The sequence below is a fragment of the Acomys minous genome (assembly GCF_964271855.1).
Source record: "Acomys minous genome assembly, chromosome: 2".
Taxonomy (NCBI): Eukaryota; Metazoa; Chordata; class Mammalia; order Rodentia; family Muridae; genus Acomys; species Acomys minous.
This window is the reverse complement of record NC_140484.1, coordinates 50,211,649-50,231,740: the sequence shown is the minus strand read 5'-3', so window position 1 is coordinate 50,231,740 and position 20,092 is coordinate 50,211,649. Positions and strand designations below refer to the sequence as shown.

The 20,092-nt window shown below is 54.3% G+C and overlaps 1 protein-coding gene across 2 annotated transcripts in view; it reads left to right on the top strand.

Moving 5' to 3' along the window:
- The first annotated feature begins 3,290 nt into the window (after positions 1 to 3,290).
- MACROD1 (mono-ADP ribosylhydrolase 1) overlaps positions 3,291 to 20,092 on the top strand; it is a 139,745-nt gene continuing 122,943 nt past the window's right edge. Inside the window, exons 1-3 of one of the 2 annotated variants that reach the window (XM_084761502.1) lie at positions 3,291 to 3,724; positions 11,977 to 12,078; positions 12,734 to 12,850. In XM_084761502.1, coding sequence (XP_084617628.1) covers positions 3,433 to 3,724; positions 11,977 to 12,078; positions 12,734 to 12,850 — 511 coding nt within the window. In that variant the 5' untranslated portion in view covers positions 3,291 to 3,432. The remainder of the gene's footprint in view (positions 3,725 to 11,976; positions 12,079 to 12,733; positions 12,851 to 20,092) is intronic. The other variant, XM_084761503.1, reaches the window with a different exon arrangement.

Genomic DNA, 20,092 nt, shown 5'->3' with positions numbered 1-20,092 from the left:
TGGAGTGAGTAGACTTGTGTGTACTATCTCCCCAGAAAGTGTTTCGTCACTACCTGCTTCCCCGGCTGTCCTGGAACTTGTTGTGTAGACCAGGGTGGCCTCGAACCTACAGAGTTCCACCAACCCCTGCTTCCTTGAGCTGGGACCAAAATGTGTCACTATTCCATCTACTGTACTTCAACTCAGTGAAATGTAGTTAAAAAAAAATTTATTAGGGGGTTGCGCATGATGGTACACGCCTGTTATCCCAGCACTTGGGAGGCAGAGGCAGGTGGATCACTCTGAGTTCGAGGCCAGCCTGGTCTACAAAGTGAGTCCAGGACAGCAAAGGCTATACAGAGAAACCCTGTCTCGAAAAATAAAAACAAAATAAAACAAAACAAAAACCCAAAATATAATTTTTTTCAATTAAGGAAAAAAAAGGGGGCTGGAGAGATGGCTCCATGGTTAAGAGCACTGACTGCTCTCCCAGAGGACCAGGGTTCAATTCCCAGCACACATGGCAGCTCACAACTGTCTGTAACTCCAACATCTGACACCCTCACACAGACATACATGCAAGAAAACACCAATTCACATAAAATAAAAATAAATTATTAAAAAAGGAAGAGAGAGAGAGAGAGGGTTGTACCCAGTGGGAAGCAGCTGACAGGGGTTCTGGCTTACCCAGAGAGTTCCAGGGATTAAGCCCATAGGGACATGGGTTTCAGGCCCTAAGTGGAAGGCAGCTTTCTTAGGAGCCAAAATGTCTTTGGGGTTGGACCTTGTCTTTTCCCACAGTCTCCTACGCAGTCACTGACTGGAAGTTGGAGGCCATGAAGGCCCTTCAAGCTGCCCACATCCTAAACCCTGGCACCTGTGAATATGGCCTCTGGCAAAGGGACTGTGAGGCTACAAACCAGCTGGTCATAGGCAAATACTGACCTTTTCTTGCATACAGATGGGGCCAGTGTAATCACAGCCTGGAAAATGGCTCTCCCTCTACCCACCACATGAAAGACAAGAGAAGCCTGCCTTACCACCAGACTGCAGGAAAGGGGCTACAGGAAGGGCCAGGTGATCTCTACCCACTGAAAAAATCCTGGGGCAAGCTCCCTTAGAGCTTCCAGGAAGGAACGAAGCCAGAGGCATGTAATTCGGGTGACTTACACCAGATTCTTGTCTTATGGAGCTTAGGACGCCAAATCTGCTTTAAGTTGCCAGATCTGAGGTGATGTTTCCCTAGGAGGCCTTCACTCTCCTTTTTGTTCTGTTTTTCAGGAACAAAAGTCTTTTTTGTTGTTTGTTTGTTTTTTGGAGACAGGGTTTCTCTGTGTAGCCTTGTCTGTCCTGGACTCACTTTGTAAACCAGGCTGGCCTCGAACTCACAGCAATCCACCTACCTCTGTCTCCTGAATGCTGGATTAAAAGCATGTGTCACCACACCTGGCCAGGAACAAAAAATCTTTATCTGTAAAATTTTGGGAGTACGGCCTGGAGAGATGACTCAGCCATTAAGGCTCACACAATAAGAATTTGTAAAAAAAAAAATATAAAAAAATAAAAAATGTATGTGTAGCTGGGAGGAGATAGCACCTTTAACCCCAGCCAATACTCAGGAAGCAGAGGCAGGTGGATCTCTGTGAGTTCAAGGCCAACTTGGTCTACAGAGCGAGTTCTAGGACAGCCAGGGCTACAAGAAGAAACACTGTCTCAAGACAAAACAAAAGAACAAAACCCAAAAACCCAAAAATAAAATGTTTATGTGTTTGGGTGTTTCCCTGCATGTGTGTCAGTGCACCACTCTTCCTGTCTGCTGCCTGGGGAGGCCAGAAGAGGGCATGGCATCCCTTGGAACTGGAGAAATAGGCTGTTGTGGGCCACCCTGTGAGCCCTGGAAATGGAACTCTGGTCCTCTGGGCCAGCAGCCAGGGCTCTTAATTGCTGAGCCATCTCTCCAGTTCCAGGAGTTAAATCTCTCTCTCTCCTCTCTGTTGTTTTCTTCCTTCCTTCCTTCCTTTTTAAAATAAAAAGCAGGGTCTCACTGGGTAGCTCTGGCAACAAGTTCTCAAGTAGTCAAATGGACCAGGATGGTGTGGAGCTGAGTAAGAAGTAGTGGCTAAGCTGGGCAGTGGTGGCGCTCGCCTTTAATCCTAGCATTTGGGAGGCAGAGGCAGGTGGATCTCCGTGAGTTCGATGCCAGCCTGGACTACAGAGAGAGTTCCAGGGCTGTTACACAGAGAAACCCTGTCTTGAAAAACCAAAACACCCTGTCTCAAAAAACCAGAAGAAGAGGAGGAGGAGGAGGAGGAGGAGGAGGAGGAGGAGGAGGAGGAAGAAGAAGAAGAAGAAGAAGAAGAAGAAGAAGAAGAAGAAGAAGAAGAAAGTAGTAGTAGTAGTAGTAGTAGTAGTAGTAGTAGTAGTAGTAGTAATAGTAGTAGTCTGGGCTGTCTTGGACTTGCTTTGTAGACCAGGCTAGCCTTGAACTCACAGAGATCTGTCTGCCTCTGCATCCTGAGTGCTAGGATTACAGGCACCTCGCCGGCACTGTAGTGGCCAATCTTGAACTCCTGATCCTCCTGCCTCCCTCTGCCTCTGGAATGTTGGGATTACAGGCCTGTGTCATTATGCAAAATGAGAGTAAAGATTAGTTTAGCTCACCACAGAATGCTCCTAGGCACCCAGATTTTCTTTTCTTTTTTCCTTTTCTTTCTCTTCTTTTTTATATTTATTGATGTATTGACAGATTGACTGAGACAGGGTCTAGCTGTGTGGCTGCCCTGTAGTCAGGCTGGCCTTAAACTTTCTTCCATCCTCTGCCTCCCGAAACTCTGGCATTATAGGTATGCACCAGGTTTCTGCCTTTCACATCTCACTAATGCTTTGCTGGCTACTCTGGATTTCAGTAGGCTTCACTTGGCCCTTGGAGTTTAGGGGAGGCCAAGCTCTTCTGCCCGGCTCGGGAGAAGTCCCCCAATCTAACAAACTGTCACTTCACCCATCACTTCCCTTTAGCGGGCTAGATCCTGCTACTGTATGAACCAGATGAGGTGAACTGTGGGGCGTCAACACAAGCCCCGATCTCTCAGCCTGCAAAACACTCGGTAGGGATCCAATTGAGTTTGAGCCCGGACACCTCAGCGGAAAAATCCGGGCGCCGAGCGCCAAACCGAGTCACTGAGCTTCATGAGGCTGGCTGGGACCACACCCCGGAGAGCACAGACAGGCTGGCTGGGTGCGCACGTGTGTGTAAGAGTGCGTGCGCCCAGAGGGACCAACTGGGACTACAAGTTCCAGAGTGCCCAGCGGCGCGCCGCCCGTGGTCTCTAAGCAGGTCGCCAGGGGCTGGCACGCGCCACTCTCGTCCCAGAGTAAATAGGGACTGAGCGCGACTCTTCGGAGCACCGTAAATAGAGTCCGAGTGGGCGGGGAGACGCCCGGCACCGCCTGCTCATGTCGCTGCAGAGCCAAGTGTCCGGCCGCCTGGCACAGCTGCGCGCGGCGGGGCAGCTGCTAGTCGCCCCGCGCCCCTGGCCCGGCCGCTCGGCTGGTGGCCCGCGGCGCCGCGGCAGTGTGTGCGGTCCCCTGGTAGCGCGGGGCCCGCACAGCTACAGCGCGTGGCTCTCGGCGGGAGTTGGGGCTTGGGGGGCGGCGGGGCGTGGAGCCCGGGTGCGCACCTGGGCCCCCCTGGCCATGGCCGCGAAGGTGGACCTGAGCACCTCCACCGACTGGAAAGAGGCCAAATGTAAGTGTGAGCGCAGGGCGTGGGCCTCCCCGGCCGAACGGCACCCCACGAGCACCTGAGACACTTGGGACCTCCCTTAGCCTATTGTCATGCCCAACTCCCATACCAGGTCACCCCTTGACCAAGCGAATGGCCTTACCTCAGCAATGGTCCCCAGGCAGCCCACCCCCAAGATCGTCTGGGACCTGCCACCTTCCCCCATGCACTGGAGGGAAAGTGTGTGGCCCAGGGCCAGAGCCCACTTCCCCAAGGTCAGAGTTGGATTGCCACTTGTGCAGAGGCAAAAGTGTGGAATCTTGGCCTGCTGGGTAGGGTCAGCAAGCCCCAAGAGTAGTAGCTCGGGTGCTGACTTCTCTGCGAAGTGTGGTAGGTGCCCGTTTTGCCCGCCCGCTGGCTTCTGGCACCTTGCCAGCACTCTGTCCCCCTTCGTGGGGGAACGGGCTCAGAGAACCTGGAGAGCAGGCTGACATTGGGGTGCGGGGGCGATGAGCTGGTGAGAATCTCTGACTACCCCCCAAAAATGAAAGTATTTCTTCTCCTGGGACGGGCCTACCAGGAAGGGGCCATGGATCCTGGACGACCGAGTCTCTAGCTGGAACGCAAAGTGCAGAGTCCCAAATAGCCCTTAGTGGCAGCCCAGCTGCCCCTGCCCTTCAGCGCCAGTCCCCCTTCTATGGCGTTGGGCAGATCCCCTTCCAAAAGAGCTGCCTGCCTCATTGGTTCGCCTGCTAGTGGGCGTGACCACGGGGGCTGGGCCACCTGGGTCAAGCGGAGTTGAAGGTAACCTCCGATCGAGTTGCATGTCTGCCCAGGATCCTAAAGCACTTGAGGTCCGTCCGTCCGCTCTTGGAGTAGGTGGAACTTGGCACTCCCTCAACCTTGGCCGCGAGTTGGGGGGCTAGCCCAGAACTCCAGCAGAGGGCGTCGCTGTCCCTCCTTACAGTCCTGCTTCCCCATGGAGAGCAGCGACAGGGGGAGGCGGCAGAGGGCTGGGACGGTACCATGCCTAGTGTAGGGTCTGCCTCCGTTTCTAGAGTCCAGCCCTCCTTCCCTTAGCTCCCCTTTCCTTGGTGACCCTAAAAACCAGCCCAGCCTGGGAAAGCTGATGAGACCTGAGGTTCCTCAAGTGTTAGACTGAGGCTGTTTTCTTTCTCCCTTTCTGTTCCTAGCGTGGTCTGTTTAGGCCAGGCGAGCTGGTCCCTGAGGCTGTGGAGGGTCTGACGGCTGCTTTCCCTGTTCCAGTGGGTAGATTGGGATTACAGACACCAGTTCTACCGCGTCTGGTTTTTAGGCTTGTGTGTGGGTTCTGGGGAGCAAACCCTGGTGTTCAGGCTTAAGTCGCAAGTGTGTTTACCCACTGAGCCATCTCCTTTGCCCTCATTCAATAAACTTTTACCTCATGCCCTGTGGGGGTCAGCTCTGTAGGACTCAGCAGGGAGCAGGCAGGCAACTGTCTGTCTAATGGAGAAAACTATTGGCACAGGATGCTGTCCTATGGGCAGTATGAAGAAACTGTGGTGTTTGGGGTCATCTGAGCTGGGAGGTCAGAGATGGCTTATCAGGGACCCCAGGTAAAGCAGCTGGCTGGGGAAAGGCGTTCCAGGTTCAGGAGATGGGCTAGATTTGGAGGAGGTGGTCCCATTGTGACCCAATGCAGTCCTGAGGCAGCGGTGACAGTGGCTGGCAGGTGAGACAAGGCCTCTTGTGGTTTAGTTACCTGGTATGTGAAAGAGGTTACGCCAAACCTCCATGTCTGGGATAGCAGGTACTGGGCATGGAAAACTGGGGGTGGTCTGGTCCAAAGACTTCCTTTTATTTATTTATTTTATTTTATTTTGTTGTGTTTTTGTTTTTTGTTTGTTTGTTTGTTTGAGACAAGGTTTCTTTGTGTAGCTTTGGCTGGCCTGGACTCACTTTGTAGACCAGGCTGGCCTGAAACTCACAGAGATCTGCCTGCCTCTGCCAGCCTCTGCCTCCCTAGTTCTGGGATTAAAGGCATGGTCTTTCTATGTAGCTCTTACTGAGATTACCTGCCTAAAATACTTTGGTTTTTTGTTTAAGAAAAAAAAAGCCTAGGATTGGCATCTTCTTTGCCTCTGTGTCCTATTCCATTTTACAAATGTACCCCAGTTTGCATATCCATTCTTCTGCAGATGGGCATTTGGGCTTCTTGTACATAAAGTGACTCAGAGCATTCTCCTATAGCGACACCTCTCGATGGGGACTAGGAGCCTATAGGCTAGCTCTCCTGGGTAGTCTGTCAAAGGCTGGCAGAGAGCGATTAAATGCACACAGGACTGGTGGACAGGCAGTTCAGGGCACTGCGTGGAAAACTCCTGAACCCCTAGGCAGGGCCTCCTAACCCTGTGGGAAAGCCAGGGCACCGTCTTGGGGTTACTTGGTGGCACTTGTTCTCATCCAGAGCAGCCTGCCTGCTAGTTTGTGCATGGCTGTGACCACAAAAATCTCCACTTAAGACAGAAGAGGAAAGGTTTTGGCTCCTGGTTGCAGAAGGTCTTTGTGGCGAAGTAGCTCAGGCCGTGGTGGTGCCTGCCTGTGACCCTAGCACTCTGAGGTAGACCCAGGAGGATGAGCATGTTTGAGGGGTTGGGGAGTTCAGACTCAAAGCATAAGCTCAGGCAGCAGGAGGACAGACGAGAGGCAGGAGGGCAGGAGGGCAGGAGGGCAAGCATCTGGACCCTCCCAGAAGGCTCTCCTGTGCTTGACCTGTGGCATGTCCACTGCTTGCTGGGATCCAGCTGGAGAGGCCTTGCCCAAGGCTGAGCTTCTTCACCTCCATGTTGGCTGCCTGCTTCTCTGGGCTCACTAATCCTCCACATCAGGCCGGCCACTAGGCTGTCGTCAGGAGACATGTAGGCTTTGTGTTGTTTCTGGGGCAGTGTCTCCTGTAGGCCACGCTGGCCTCTAAGTCTATCTATCCCATTTAAGGGAAGAAAGAAGAGAGGTTTGTTTTGGTTCCTGGCTGCAGCGCGTCTCTGGCTTAGGTCATGGTGGCACATGCCTGTGATCACAGCACCACCTGCCTATGCATGATTCCAAATGCAGATTACAGGCCTGCACCAATAGGCCTGGCTTGTGTGACCTAGGGGGTCAAACCAAGTGCTGAGCCATGCGGTGCACTGGTTAATTTAGCCAGTTGCTTGGTTCTTGGGTACCACAGTGCCCCCTGCCCCGCCCCCCTCCAGCTAGGACCTGTTTAGAAGACTGGATCTAGGGGTTGGAGAGATGGATATGGTTCAGAGCCCCGATTGCTCTTTTAGAAGACCTGGGTGCAGTCAGCATGGTGGCGTATGCCTTTAATCCAATACTTGGGAGGCAGTGGCTGGCGGATTGCTGTGAGTTCAAGGCTAGCCTGGTCTACAAATCAAGTCAGGGACAGCCAAGGCTACACAGAGAAACTGGGTTTCAAAAAAACAAAAAACAAAAATACCCAAAACTGAGCCAGGTATGGTGGCACATGCCTTTAATCCCAGGACTCGGGAGGCAGAGGCAGGCAGATCTCTATGAGTTCGAGGCCAGCCTGGTCTACAAAATGAGTCCAGGACAGCCAAGGCTGCACAGAGAAACCCTGTCTCAAAAACAAAAACAAAAACAAAAACAAAAAACAAAACAAAAAAAAAACCCCAAGGCTAAGGCTAAGTAGGGAAACCCTGTCTAAAAAAAAAAAAAAAAAAAAAAAAAAAAAAAAAAAAAACAACCAAAAACCAAAAAACAAAACCAACCAACCAATCAAATAAACCTGGGTTCAATTTTTAGCACTTAGATAGAGGTTGGCAACCACTCATAACTCCAGTTCCCGGGGATCCGGTGCCCTCTTCTGGCTTCTGAAGGCACCAGGCATGCAGGTAGTGCACATACATACATACATACATACATACATACATACATACATACATACATACATGCAAAACACTCATACAATAAAATAAAATAAATATTTTAAAAGTTACTTAAAAAGAAGACTTAGCTGGGTGTGGTGGCGCACACCTTTAATCCCAGCACTCGGGAGGCAGAGGCGGGCGGATCGCTGTGAGTTCAAGGCCAGCCTGGTCTCCAAAGTGAGTCCAGGACAGCCAAGGCTACACAGAGAAACCCTGTCTCGAAAAACCAAAAAAAAAAAAAAAAAAAAAAAAAAAAGACTTGATGCCAGGCAGTGGTGGCACACACCTTTAATCCCAGTACTCTGGAGGCAGAGGCAGATGCAGATGGATCTCTCTGAGTGTGAGGCCAGCGCAGTCTACAGAGGGAGTTCCAGGACACCCTAGGGGCTACATAGAGAAACTCAATCCCACAACAAAAGACTGGAAATATTCACAGTGAAAGGCATTTGGCTGGAGGGGACTTAGCTAGGGCCTCAGGAGCATCATTTGACTTGTTGCCCCTTGCTGCAGCAGAACTGTGTACTAACAAAAAGAAGGCATATTGGTGCCATCAGAACTCAGCGTGCCCCAGGGCCTCTGTCGCTTGCTCCCTGTGCCCCTATCCCCGCATCTGTGAAATGGGCCAACAGCTCCTGCTTTCTGCTGGAGGCACAGCGTACAGAACTGCCCCTTTCCTCATCTCTTCCCAGGCTCCTATCCTCCTCTCAGTGCTGGGCTCTTACAGAGCAGCCTAATTCTCTCTCCCTGGTGAGATTCCTGTGCACCATCGCAGATCATGTTGGAGGGGCCAGGACTCACTGAGGACATGGGGAACCTCATCTCAGTGACAGTGTCTCTGATGGGCCTGCCGAGGCAGCGTATCATCCAGCCCCACCTGAGGGCATCTCTTTCACGCTGGCATGCAGCCTTGGCACACCCCAGTGTGTGTGGAGGCAGGTCCAGAGCAGCGGTGGCTTCCATACTCTGTTCACTGCTTATGTCACAGCCTTGGATGAGTTGCTGCACCCAGGGACCAGTGAGCACAGGTGATTAATGCCACAGAAGTCGTATGCCGCTGTGTTCCGGTGCACAGCCTTATCAACTGTGCCCACCTGGTGTTCTGCAGACTCAGCCCCCCCTCCCCCCGCCCCCCGCCACCCCAGCCCAGCCTGTCTCATCTCTCTGCACGACGTCTTACAAAGTGCCATAAAGATACTTCTTAAAACACATCATTGAATTCCCGTTTGCCTGGCACGCTTTTATGGCTCTGGCGGAGCTTGCTTCCTCCTGCCCAGCTTTTGTGCCCACGAGCCTCTGGAAGCTTAGTCTGGGGTCAGGCTTCCCCATCAAAATTTACTGCGAACATCTTTTTACAACACCTGTCTCAGTGAGCCGTGAAATACTCTCGCCTCTTTAAAGATGAGAGAGAATGGAAATGCATGTTTTACATCTTTTATAAAAAATAAAATAAAACCCACTTGTGCTTTAAGTCTGCATCTGGTTTGGTGGAGGGAGGCGGTCAGTGACTCCTGTGTGGGGCAGAGGAGGCCTGGGTGGTGACCCTGACAGATGGGGCTGAGGACAGGAACAAGTGCGTGGGCCCTGGGGCTGAGAAACATCTCAGGCAGCTGTGTGGCTTTCAACACCTCAGGAGCCTGACATGGCCATGACCTTGTTTGGAGATGAGGACACAGCAGTGGTGTGCTGGCCCTTTATTTATGTCTGACGGAGCCCAGGCTGGCCTTGACTTCCTGATCCTCCTGCCTCTACCCAACAAATGCTGGGGTTACAGACTTGTGCCTCCATACCTGGCTCATGCTGGTTTTTTGAGGTTGTGCATTTGGAGATGGGCCTGACAGGAACAGACTGACAGATGTCCCAGAGATTGGTGTAGTGGCTGGTGGCAGAGACGAGATGCAGTCTCTGGGAAACAGTGCTCCGCTTGGACTCCATTGGAGCAAGTGGGCCTTGTGAGCTGGGGCCATTCAAACCAGGTCACTGAGGGCATGAAGGACAGATTGGCCTGGATGTGACAAGGGCTGGATTGCTCTGCCTCTCCTCTAAGGGTGTGGCATCTGTCAGATGTGCCTGCCAGGGGTCTAGGTGTCCTTGGGCAGTGGGACTCATTTCATGTGGTGTAGGGTTGGTCCCAGCCTAACTGACCACCTCAGCGGCAAAGCAGCTGGCAAGCAGTCGGCTAGTGAGCTAGCCAGCTGGAAGCATCCAACACTGACTGTGCCAAGGAGTCAGGGGGTCTTTGGTCATGGTTGTGCATGATAACTAGTAAGGGGAACCAAATAATGGCCAAAACTTGCCGGGCGTGGTGGCGTACGCCTTTAATCCCAGCACTCGGGAGGCAGAGGCAGGCGGATCGCTGTGAGTTCGAGGCCAGCCTGGTCTACACAGAGAAACCCTGTCTCAAAAAACCTAAATAAATAAATAAATAAATAAATAAATAAATAATGGCCAAGCTCCACCTGCCCTGTTCTCCATCTGAGAAAGGCTCTCTCCTCTCGTATCCTGACCTGTCGGGCGCCCCTCCTCAGGAGGAGCCTGTGACCCTACAAAGGGGTCGTAGATTGTCCCACAGTCCTGCTTTCTTTCTCTAAAGCTGGAATTGGAGACTGAGCCTAGGGCTCACGCACACTACCTAGGCACATTACCACAGAGCCAATGTTCTCAGCCCACACACGGCGTCTTGATCACAGAACTTCGGCATCTGGGTGCCAGGCACACCTAGCCTCTGACCTAGAGAAGGAAATTTAGGCTCGGGCTGTGACTTGCCCTTGAGTCTAGTGGGAGCCACAGGAGAAGGAAAGCGCCCGCTTCGTGGCTTCTCTTCACCCCTCTGTTCCCCGCCTGGTGGAGCTTCCCCCCCCCCCCGCCCCCCCTGCCCCCCAAATGCCGCCTCTTCCCTCAGTGTTTCACTGAGTCACCCATGGACCCTTGCGCACACTGCGCTGGTGGTGAACAGGGCAGCTCCTCCCGGGCATCTAATTGGCCAAGGTCCAGAAGTCACATGCACAAGCCAAAGGAGGACTCTGGGGATCCCTGGTGGGAGAAGGGAGTGGGAGAGGCTAATGAGGAGGAGACTTGAGGGGAAAGCTTTATTTTTCCACGTATGGCAGGTGCAGAGGCCTGAGGCAGGGGCTCAACCGGGTATCTAAGGGACAGGTTGGTAAATTGCCACATCAGTGGCTGTGGGTGTAATCAGGAGGGTAGGTGTGCAAATGGTTGTCAGCTTGGGTCAGGTGATGCCCTTAGGTTAAGAGGGTTGGATCCCAGGGCTTTGCGCAAGCATTCTACTAGCTTGGATACATCCCCGAACTCAAGTCCTACTGTTATTCTGGTGCCATTTGGGACCTTTTCACGTGACCTTTACTGTGAGCTGTCCCCTCTCTGGTGATGGTGAGGGCCACTTCCATTCTGCCAGTCTGTTTGAGGGAACCTGACTAGGCTGAGCCTAGGTGTATAGATGGCCTCATGCCAGCAGGGGGAGCCTGTGAGCCACGAGCCTGGATTAAACTGTTGCAGCGATGTCCCTGAGGTGGCAGAGGAGGGCCTGACTTGGGGCAGAGGGACCAACTCGGCCAACTCAGAGCCTGTGAGCAGGCAGGGCAGGGGGGAGCGGGTCTGGGGAGGAGGAGGCTGGGTCCTTACTTACCATCTGAGTGATCTCTGGCACCTCTCATGTCCCTGCTGCCTCATCTAGGAAAATGGGGACATTTGCCTACAGGCTGCATAGAAACCCAGCCAGTGCTTAGAGGGTGCAGACAAAAGGCACCAGATTTGCCGGAGACTTGTGTAAGCGTTCTGCTAGCTGGTCTCCATCTGTCTTTGAGGACCCTTTGTCTTGCTGCCAGTGACACTGTGACCCGTAAGGAACGGAGTATCACCGGCCTGCCTGTTCTGCATTGGGCATCTTATCCCTCTACAAATGAGGAACCTAAAGAGATGTTTAGGTACCAGGAAGTGGCCAAGTTGATTTTTTTTTTTTTTGGTTTTATTTGAGACAGGGTCTCTCTCTATAGCCTTGTCTGTCCTGGACTCCCATTGTAGACCAAGTTGGCCTCGAACTCACAGCAATCCGCCTGCCTCTGCCTCCCGAGTGCTGGGATTAAAGGCGTGCGCCACCACGCCCCGCCTGAGTCTCAATGGCTGAGCGAGTCCCTCAGTGTCCCTGGGCCTCAGTTTCCCTTCTTGAACAAAGGCAGCGGGACAAGACGTTGTGGAGTGTGCAGTGGCTGAGGGCCCTGGGGACCATGGCTGGTAGGACTGGGTTGCAGGGGTCCTCAGCAGGAAGAAGCCTAGGCAGGGCCGCCCTTTGCCCTGCTGCTCTGACTCTCCTTCCTTCCTGCCCCACCCCTGCAGCCTTTCTGAAGGGCCTGAGTGACAAGCAGAGGGAGGAACACTACTTCTGCAGGGATTTCATTAAGCTGAAGAAGATCCCCACGTGGAAGGAGACATCAAAAGGTGGGCTCTGCTCCCCGGGCATGGTGGGTGCTCCCTGGAGGATCTACCAGAAGCATCCAGGAGTACCAGTGGAGTGCTCCCTACATTCAGGCTCTCTGCATGTGTCACCTCATTTAATTATTTACACTGCCCTAGGCCAGCTTGGTTGTCAGTCTCTTGGCAGCAGTAGGAAGTCAGCTCCAGGTCACGTTGTGTCTACCTCGGGGAACTCAGCTACTGGGAGCTGGGATTTGACGCCATGGTGCCTTTGCTTACAGGGCCATGCTAGGGAACTTCTGAGCCGTGCAAGTGCAGATGTGATAACGCATGACCCGAGGCAAGCAAGCCACTTATCCCGTCTCAGTGTGTGAAGCCAGGCATGTAGGGGGTTCCCATGACCCCAGCACTTGGGAAGTAGAGGCAGGAAGAGGAGGAGCTGGAGGCCAGTCTTGAGGTCAGCTGTCACACACACAAAAAAAAAGGTTGTGTGGTATCACTAAAGCTCCCTGGAGCACTGCTGTAAAGGCCTTGCGTGAACACAGGAGGTGCACACTCGGAGGATGTCGTCACCAGCAGCAGTGGTCACTAGCCTTCAGGCTCTTTGCCCTGTGAGCTCTGGCTGAGACTCTCTGCGGGGAAGGCCCTCTGTGTGACCCCTTGACTGTACCTGTTCTAGGGGTGACTGTAAAGGTGGAGGACCCCAAGTATAAGAAAGACAAGCAGCTGAACGAGAAAATCTCCCTCTTCCGTGGGGACATCACCAAACTGGAGGTGGATGCCATTGTCAACGCTGGTGAGTGACTGGCCTGAGTCAGAGGCCTGGGGGCTGGAGGGGGCGGGGTACCACTCTGTCACCTTAGGCCTGGTTGGTGTGCCAAAAATGGGTGGGCGCCGCTTGGCTCCAGAGAGGCTCCCAGTTGCTTGTGTGGATGGCCTGCTGGCGCCACAGGAGCCCAGTGTGGCGGACACTTGGGCTCTTCTTCTCTGGAAGCCCTGACCTGCCTTGTGGGGGGCACCTCCCTCTGCCAAGCTGCCTCGCAGCGCTGAGGCCCATTAGCAGTGGGGCTGTGGGGAGAGCTTGGCTGGAGTGATGCCACACTTCCCTGCCTCTGAGATGGAGGCCAGAGTCAGCTCTCTTCATCCTAGGCTGCGTGGAGGGGGGGGTTGGGGCAGTGGCTGCCTCCCCACCTCCACCCACCCTCCCTCACGCCACGCCTGCCAGGTGAGGGAGGGAAGGGAGGGTACAGAGAGGCCCCCTGGGCTCCCTGGCAGCTGTCCAGCGCCTGGGCCGGGAGCTGCTCAGCTTCCTGCGTGTGTTCTCTCCTCTTGCTGACGAACAGAGTGGAGGCAGCTGCGTCTCTAGGGGAGGGAAGAAGGTGGTGGATGTCTGGCTGAGGTCAAGAGGCTCTGGGAAGGGCTCTGGAGCCTGCAGGAACTGGTGTCTGGGGTCAGTAAATCTAGCACGTGGCTAGGAACTTCCTGGAACAGGGTCAGGCGGCTTGCCTCCCTTCCTCCCAGCCTCCCTTCCTCCCAGCCTCCCTCCCTCATAACAACCACCAGGAACTACAGCAGGCAGCAGAGGTGTTCTCTGAGATTCTGTGACTCTCAGGCCAGAGCTCCTAGCAAAGGACTTCACCCCACAGGAGAAACTCCATCGTACCAGCCCCTCCCCTGTGCAGCCCAGGGCACCTCCTCTCACTTTCTGCCTCGCAGCAGCAGCAGCAGCAGCAGCTCTGCCTGACCTCAGTCTTGAGGAGGGAGTAGGTTCCTCCAGGCCTCTAGAACAGGGAGGGGGCTGCAGACTGTCAATGCCCCCTTGGCCTCCTTAGGTAACTAACTAGGTTCCCAGCAGAGGTGGCTGCTTTCTGGTCCTTTGCATTTGTGATCTGGGTGGCATTGCTGTCCTGTCTCAGGCACACAGGTGATGAGTGGTACTTAATGCCAGACAGAGCTTGGGTTATCTTTCCATTTCTGCTGTTGCCTCTGTGTCTCCCAGGAGCACCTGACAGGGTGGGTAGGTGGCAGGGACTCCACGAATCTATCTGCGTGACGACAACCTTGTCTGGTTTGCACACGCTGCACCAGCCGCCCCCCCCCCCAGGAGAAACGTCATTATCTGCCCCAGGGGTCCTCATGAAGTCTCTTGGGTCTGCCTTGCCCTGGCACCTGGCCCTGCCAGGTCACCACCAAAGGTGTGGGTGGCACCCCCAGTGGCTCTTTTCACGCCAAGGTGTAAAATGGACAGTGGAAAAGCAAGTGGCTTGCTTTGTGAGTTCCTGGGCAGCCTGGCCGGTCAAGTGTGGGCTCACAGGATTCATGGAAGAGGAGAGGGCTCTGGAGGCTGGGATGCGGTGCATCGGCTGGCTCTCTCACCGAGAAGCACTTCAACACTAGCTGAGCTGGCAGCCCTGAGCTGGTGGCCCTGCTGCCCACAGTTCCCCGAGAGCATTGCATCCTTGTACCTGCCAGGCGTCCTTCTGTCTCTGTACAGTGGGGATAACAGGAAGTGACCCCTCAGGTTCTCGTGGACATGTAAGGTAGGAGTGACACTCATTTTCAACCTGCACAGAGGCCAAGGGTTTAACACCTGCACTGGTGACACCACCGGTATCACGCTGGTGCCAACTCAAGAAGGCCAAGGACTTGGCGCCTCCTGTAGATGACCAGCTGTCCCTTCTCTCACTTCCCTCAGTGTGTTTTCTTGAGATCTTTTTCTAGAAAGAGGCTCAGTCAGGATTCAGAACCCTTCTGGAATGGCAAGCAGAGGCCGAAGCAGGCGTTGGACATGGGCGACCCATGCCGAGCCTGCATCCCCAGTGTTTGGTGTGGTTTTGGCACCGGTTGGAGGAGAGGTCCTCAGTGGCATTCGTTCTCTCCCCACACCCTGGGATCTTTTGGGTCCGGGCTTCACCCTAGCAGCGTCACCCACCAGGGGGCAGCAGAGATTGCGTTTCCGAGTAGCCCATAAATCAGCCTTTATTAGTGATATAAAAGTCGCAGGCAATGTGGGGCTTTTCAGGGCTGCATAAATCTGCGTCCGAGCCTCGTGAAACCCATATGTGCTTAATTCATATGTAAAGTTTCAAGCAGGAAGAGAATGCGTGTCCATTAAATTCTATTTGACTTGATTATAATCATTAGCCGTGAATAATTGCTTCTCATCGCCGACCGCAGAGCCACCACAATAGGCAAGAGGAGAGAGCAATTATCTCGGGGTAGGAATTTTAAAATTTTTATTTTTGAAGCCAGGGGTAGCATTGGCCTGTGGGCATTTGACAGCCTGTGGAGCACAGTGCGGGCTGGGAGTGGCTGGGGTCTTGAGGCCCCACCAGGGCTTCCACACTGTGTGTGTGTGTGTGTGTGTGTGTGTGTGTGTGTGTGTGTGTGTCCATCTTCATTTTGCATTTTGTTCTCACTTTGTCTCTGTTTCTAGATGGGGAGGAATGTCCCCCTGGGCCTCACTCCGGCCGCAAGCACGTGGAGGAGAGGGATGTAGGGGGAGGTGGAGGGGGCCTGTGAGGGAGTGGGGTGATTAGCTCCTCACGCTGAGGAATGGGGAGCCTAAGTGGGGAGCATCTCTAGATATGTTGTAGGCACGTCTGTCCTTTTATACCAAGGACTCAGAATGTTTGCGGAGGGCAGGGCCAGTGCCCTCCCCTGTCACCCTCACCCCCCAACCCCCATCTTTTTATTGGCTACAGGCATTTCAAAGCCCAGGACTGTTTTTAAACTTGACTTGATGGTACGTGTGACGTGACTGGCACGTATGAGATGGTGTACATGCGTGTATGAGATGGTGTACATGCGTGTATGAGATGGTGTACATGCGTGTATGAGATGGTGTACATGCGTGTATGAGATGGTGTACATGCGTGTCTGTGATGCTGTGTGGCAGGGATGGGAGGCCTGGCTGGTGCGTGGCAGGGCCTAAGGTCACACAGGGCAAGCCAAACTCACTTTCCCCACAGCTGTCCCGTGGGCTGACGGCCAAGGCCACATGCTAGGGTAGCGCCCCGGAGAGCCTCAAGCTCCTGCCATCTGTGCCAGCCATGGCTCCTGCCCACAGGGGTATGCCATATCCATCTTAATTAAACTGACTGCCACACTGGCAAGATAAACCAGAGAGCCACTGTGGGTATCCCTTCCCTCAGGCACTGGAGATGCTGGGGGCAGTGCCTGTCTCTCTAGCTTGTCCTCTGACCCCTGGGACTGTGTCTGGGGAGAGGTCAGGTCTGGGGTTCTCCACTTGGGGAGGGAGGTATTGTGGCTTTCATAGTGCTTGGGTCTTCTCTCTGCTCCAGGGGATGTGACCTTAACCCCATGTCCGGTGTCTGTTGGCCCCTGTGCCTGAGATGGCTAAGTCTCAGCCAGGAAGTCTGAACACAAAGACCCCCATTCTTGGCCAGCCCAGGGGTCCAGTGCCCTGGCTTTGGCCTTAAGAGAAGTCTCAGGCCAGAGATACATGAATGTCACACTTTGTGCAGAGACACAGCCATTTTCCTCTTCATAGCAGTCTCAGGCTATGCATCTGTGTCAGGGCACTGAGGCCTTTGGGGGCGGGGCTCCTGCCAGCACCTCCCAACCCTTGGGTCCTCATCTGAGAAGTGCCATCATCCTCAGCGGCAGCCTGTGTGGGAGTGAGGATGACACATGTTTAGGGCTGACACACAGAGGGCCCCAGTAAATTAGTCCTGGGGAAGTCAGGAGCAAGAGCAGCTAAGTACAATATAATGTGACACAGCGCCTGGAGGGAGGTTTGAATAAAGCCTACGTGAAGCCGCGGGGACCAATTAATTCTGCAAGGAGGTGGCTGGAGGGGAGGTGGGTCAGGGAGGCCTTGGAGGGGGTCTGGGTTCTGGGGCCTGTCCTTAAAGAATGGGTGGGAAGGCATGTCTCACAGCGACAAGCTGGCCTAGCCCGGGAGACTTTTAAGCTGCTTATTATTTAAAATAAGGCCTGAGTGGCGCTGGGCTTCTTTAAGTCCTGGGGCTTTGATTTGTGAGAGCCTGCCCGCCTCTCATCCCCCCACCCCACCCCACCATCCCAGAAGCCCTTGTTCCATCCTTCATGCTGCTCTGAAGGGTAGTGGAGCCTGGTGGGCAGAAGAGCAGGCACTGACGCTGAGCGTCTGGCCACCAGTGAGCGGCCACCGAGCGCCCCGCCTTGCTCTCTGGCTGTTCCCCCCCAGCCTGCCTCGGCTGGACTGGAGCGGGTGATTTAGAGACCGCCTTGATGGACTAGCAAGCAGGGGGCCGCAGGGACAGCGACTGCCTAGTGGGAAGTGATCTGACGCTAAACTGTCGCCGTAAATCGCTTTATCTGTCACTTCAGATTTAAATGTGTTTGCTGAGGCTTGCCGGCCGCCGACAGCAAAAAAAAAAAAAAAAAAAAAAAAAGCTCCGGATGGGCAGGGGCAGTGCTGGCCAGAGCCGAGCCGAGAAGGCCGCTATGGCAGCCTCTGCCAGGCGTGGGCCTGGGCAGGTCACCTCTCTTCTTTTCTCTTCCTCCCCCCCCCCTTTCCTTTCTCCTCATCCTCTAGCCCCCTCCCCTCTCTCTTCCTCATCTTCCTCCTTCCTCCTCCACTTCTCTCCCATTTTTCTTCTTCCTTCCTCTCTCCTCCCTTTTCCCATTCTTCTCCCTCCCCCCACCCCTTGTCAAATCTCTACCCCCCCCCCCCGTCCCATCCCTTCTCCACGTGGCCGTTCACTTGCAGGTCTCAGCCCTTCCTTAGGTCTGGGGGATTAGTGTGTGCCGCCCCCACCCCAACCCCCACCCCCAACATTCAGTAGGTGACCAGTTCTAATCCAATGTCTCTGTTGGCTGCTGGGAAGCCGAGACCCAGAAAGTGAGCAGGTGCCTGCTCTGGGGGCCACCATTTGGATTTACTTCCTGCTGTCCTGTAGTCTTGGGTTCTAAACCCCAGCCCCCCAGTACTGTAAGGAGTGCCCACCCAGGGCTGCCCTTGGCCGGATGCTGAGGCTCCCTGAGGAGGGAGGGTCCCCACTTTACAGAGTAAAAGACTAAGGCTCTCAAGGGATCCTAGAACCAGGTAGGAGTCAGGGCCCCCCACCAGGTTTGGCGGTGCACTCTTTTAATCCCATTATTCAGGAGGTGGAGGCAGAGACTCTGCCTGGACTATATAGTGAAACTGACTCAAGAACAGACAAACAAACAAACCAAAACCCCTTGCCTTTGACACTGGGGCTTAAACGGATGCAGCCCGGCTCTGCTTTTTTCACCAACCCCGACTGGGTACAGGCTGGTGTGGGAGCAGCCTGGACCAGGGAGGCCAGTCAGGTGGCCTGAGGTCCAGCAGCCACCCTCCCCTTGTTCAGAAGCACCAAGATGCCGATGCCTCCAGAAGAGCGTGGCTCATTTCCACAAGGTCGAGCCATGTTATATAAATTCATAAATGATGGATCCCTTCTGAATTATTGAGGCTCTCTCCTGGGCCTTCAGGCCTTGGTCCAGCGAGCTGAGCCTGACTGGTGTGTAGGACTCAGAGGGGCCCTGTTAGTTTCTTCTGCCTCCAGGTCTCCTGCTAATTTCCCACTGTGGGGCAGGACCCACCTGTCTGTTGTCCCCATGGGGAAGAGGGAGGCACTCCCGGCTCTTCTGATCTGAGTTCTAGTTGACCTTAGATGAATAATAGTGACCCAGTGCTGTTAAAAGCTGGGTGGATGGCAGGAACATTGCATGAGCCAGCTCTGGGACCCCTCTTTCTGGTCCAGCCCAACCCCTACCCTGCCTCTCTGGGCCCCATAGGAGTCTCTTGGTTTCCTAGATATGGACAAAGGTTAACATCCATGGGCCTCTCCTGAGTGTCCTGGCAGTGAGGAAAGATACACAAGACTCACTGTGCCTACATGCGAAGTACTTGTAAGCCTTGTTCCAGAGGACAGGTGAATAGTTAGAACTCAGACAGGGATGGTGACCTGCTCAGGGTCACACAGCAGGAAAGTAGCAGAGTCATGTCTCAAACCCAGGCCTCCTGCCTTCCATCTCTGGGCTGCTGCCACTAAACTTACGTCAGAAAACCCTCTTCAGGGGGCTGTGACTTGCTCGTGTGGCATGGTGGCTGGAGTACATTCTGTCCTGGGCTTCCTGTCCTTGAGGCCACCTGGCCTCGGCTCCCACACCTGTGCAGCTGCCCGTGTCCCAGACGCTGTCCCAAGCACCGAGCTTATGGGAATGTGTGTGTTTTGAAATTAATGGAGACGATTAAGTTGGCGGAGCATGAAGAGGCCTGGAGCTGCAGCGCCTGGCTCGCTCTCCTGGAGTGATCTACCAGGGACTGGGTGCAGGCTGCCTGGAGGGGCGGGCCCTCTGCATCCCTCAAAGACCAAGGGTCTGGCCTTAGTGACATGAGGCCGACTTGAGTGTCCCTCCTAGGAGCCACCATCCTCTGCCCTTCCTTCCAACACCCACTTAGTGAAGACAGCAAATTTGGGGTATACTCAAATGACTCTTCTCTCTGTACCTCCGTGGTCGGCTCCAACCTGCTCCAGGTCTGGATCTGGCCTTCTTGGGCAGGACAGGCGACACTGCCCCCAAGAAAGCCACATGACTGAAGTGGGCCCTATCCACTGAGGTCAGACCTGGCAGAGTAGAAGCCATCTAAGGCCTCCCTGCAGTCCCCCAGGGCCGCCTGTCTCAGAGCCTCGCCTCGGAATTGTCTTGGTTGATTTTTGCCGTAGTGTCCCTGTCCTGCGGACACGCTAAGAGACCACGTTGTGGCGCCCCCTGTCCTGCAGTCTGGGGTTGACAACCATCAATGAGTACAGCTTCTGGGGCTGCTGTGCTTAGGCCTGAGCTGAAGGCAGGGACCCCCAGAGTGGGAGAGGGTCAGCCTCAGATTCCCCTGTGGCCTAGCCTTCTCACTACACTAACTGCCACGAGGGTTCCTGGCTCCTCTCCCACCTCCCAAAGGCATGGTTCCCACAGGGGTCTCTCAAGGGAGTTCAGAGAAGAGAACAGATTTCAGCCGGGGGCGGGGGTGGGGGTAGGGGGGGCGGGGCCTAGTGTCCTGGAGGGT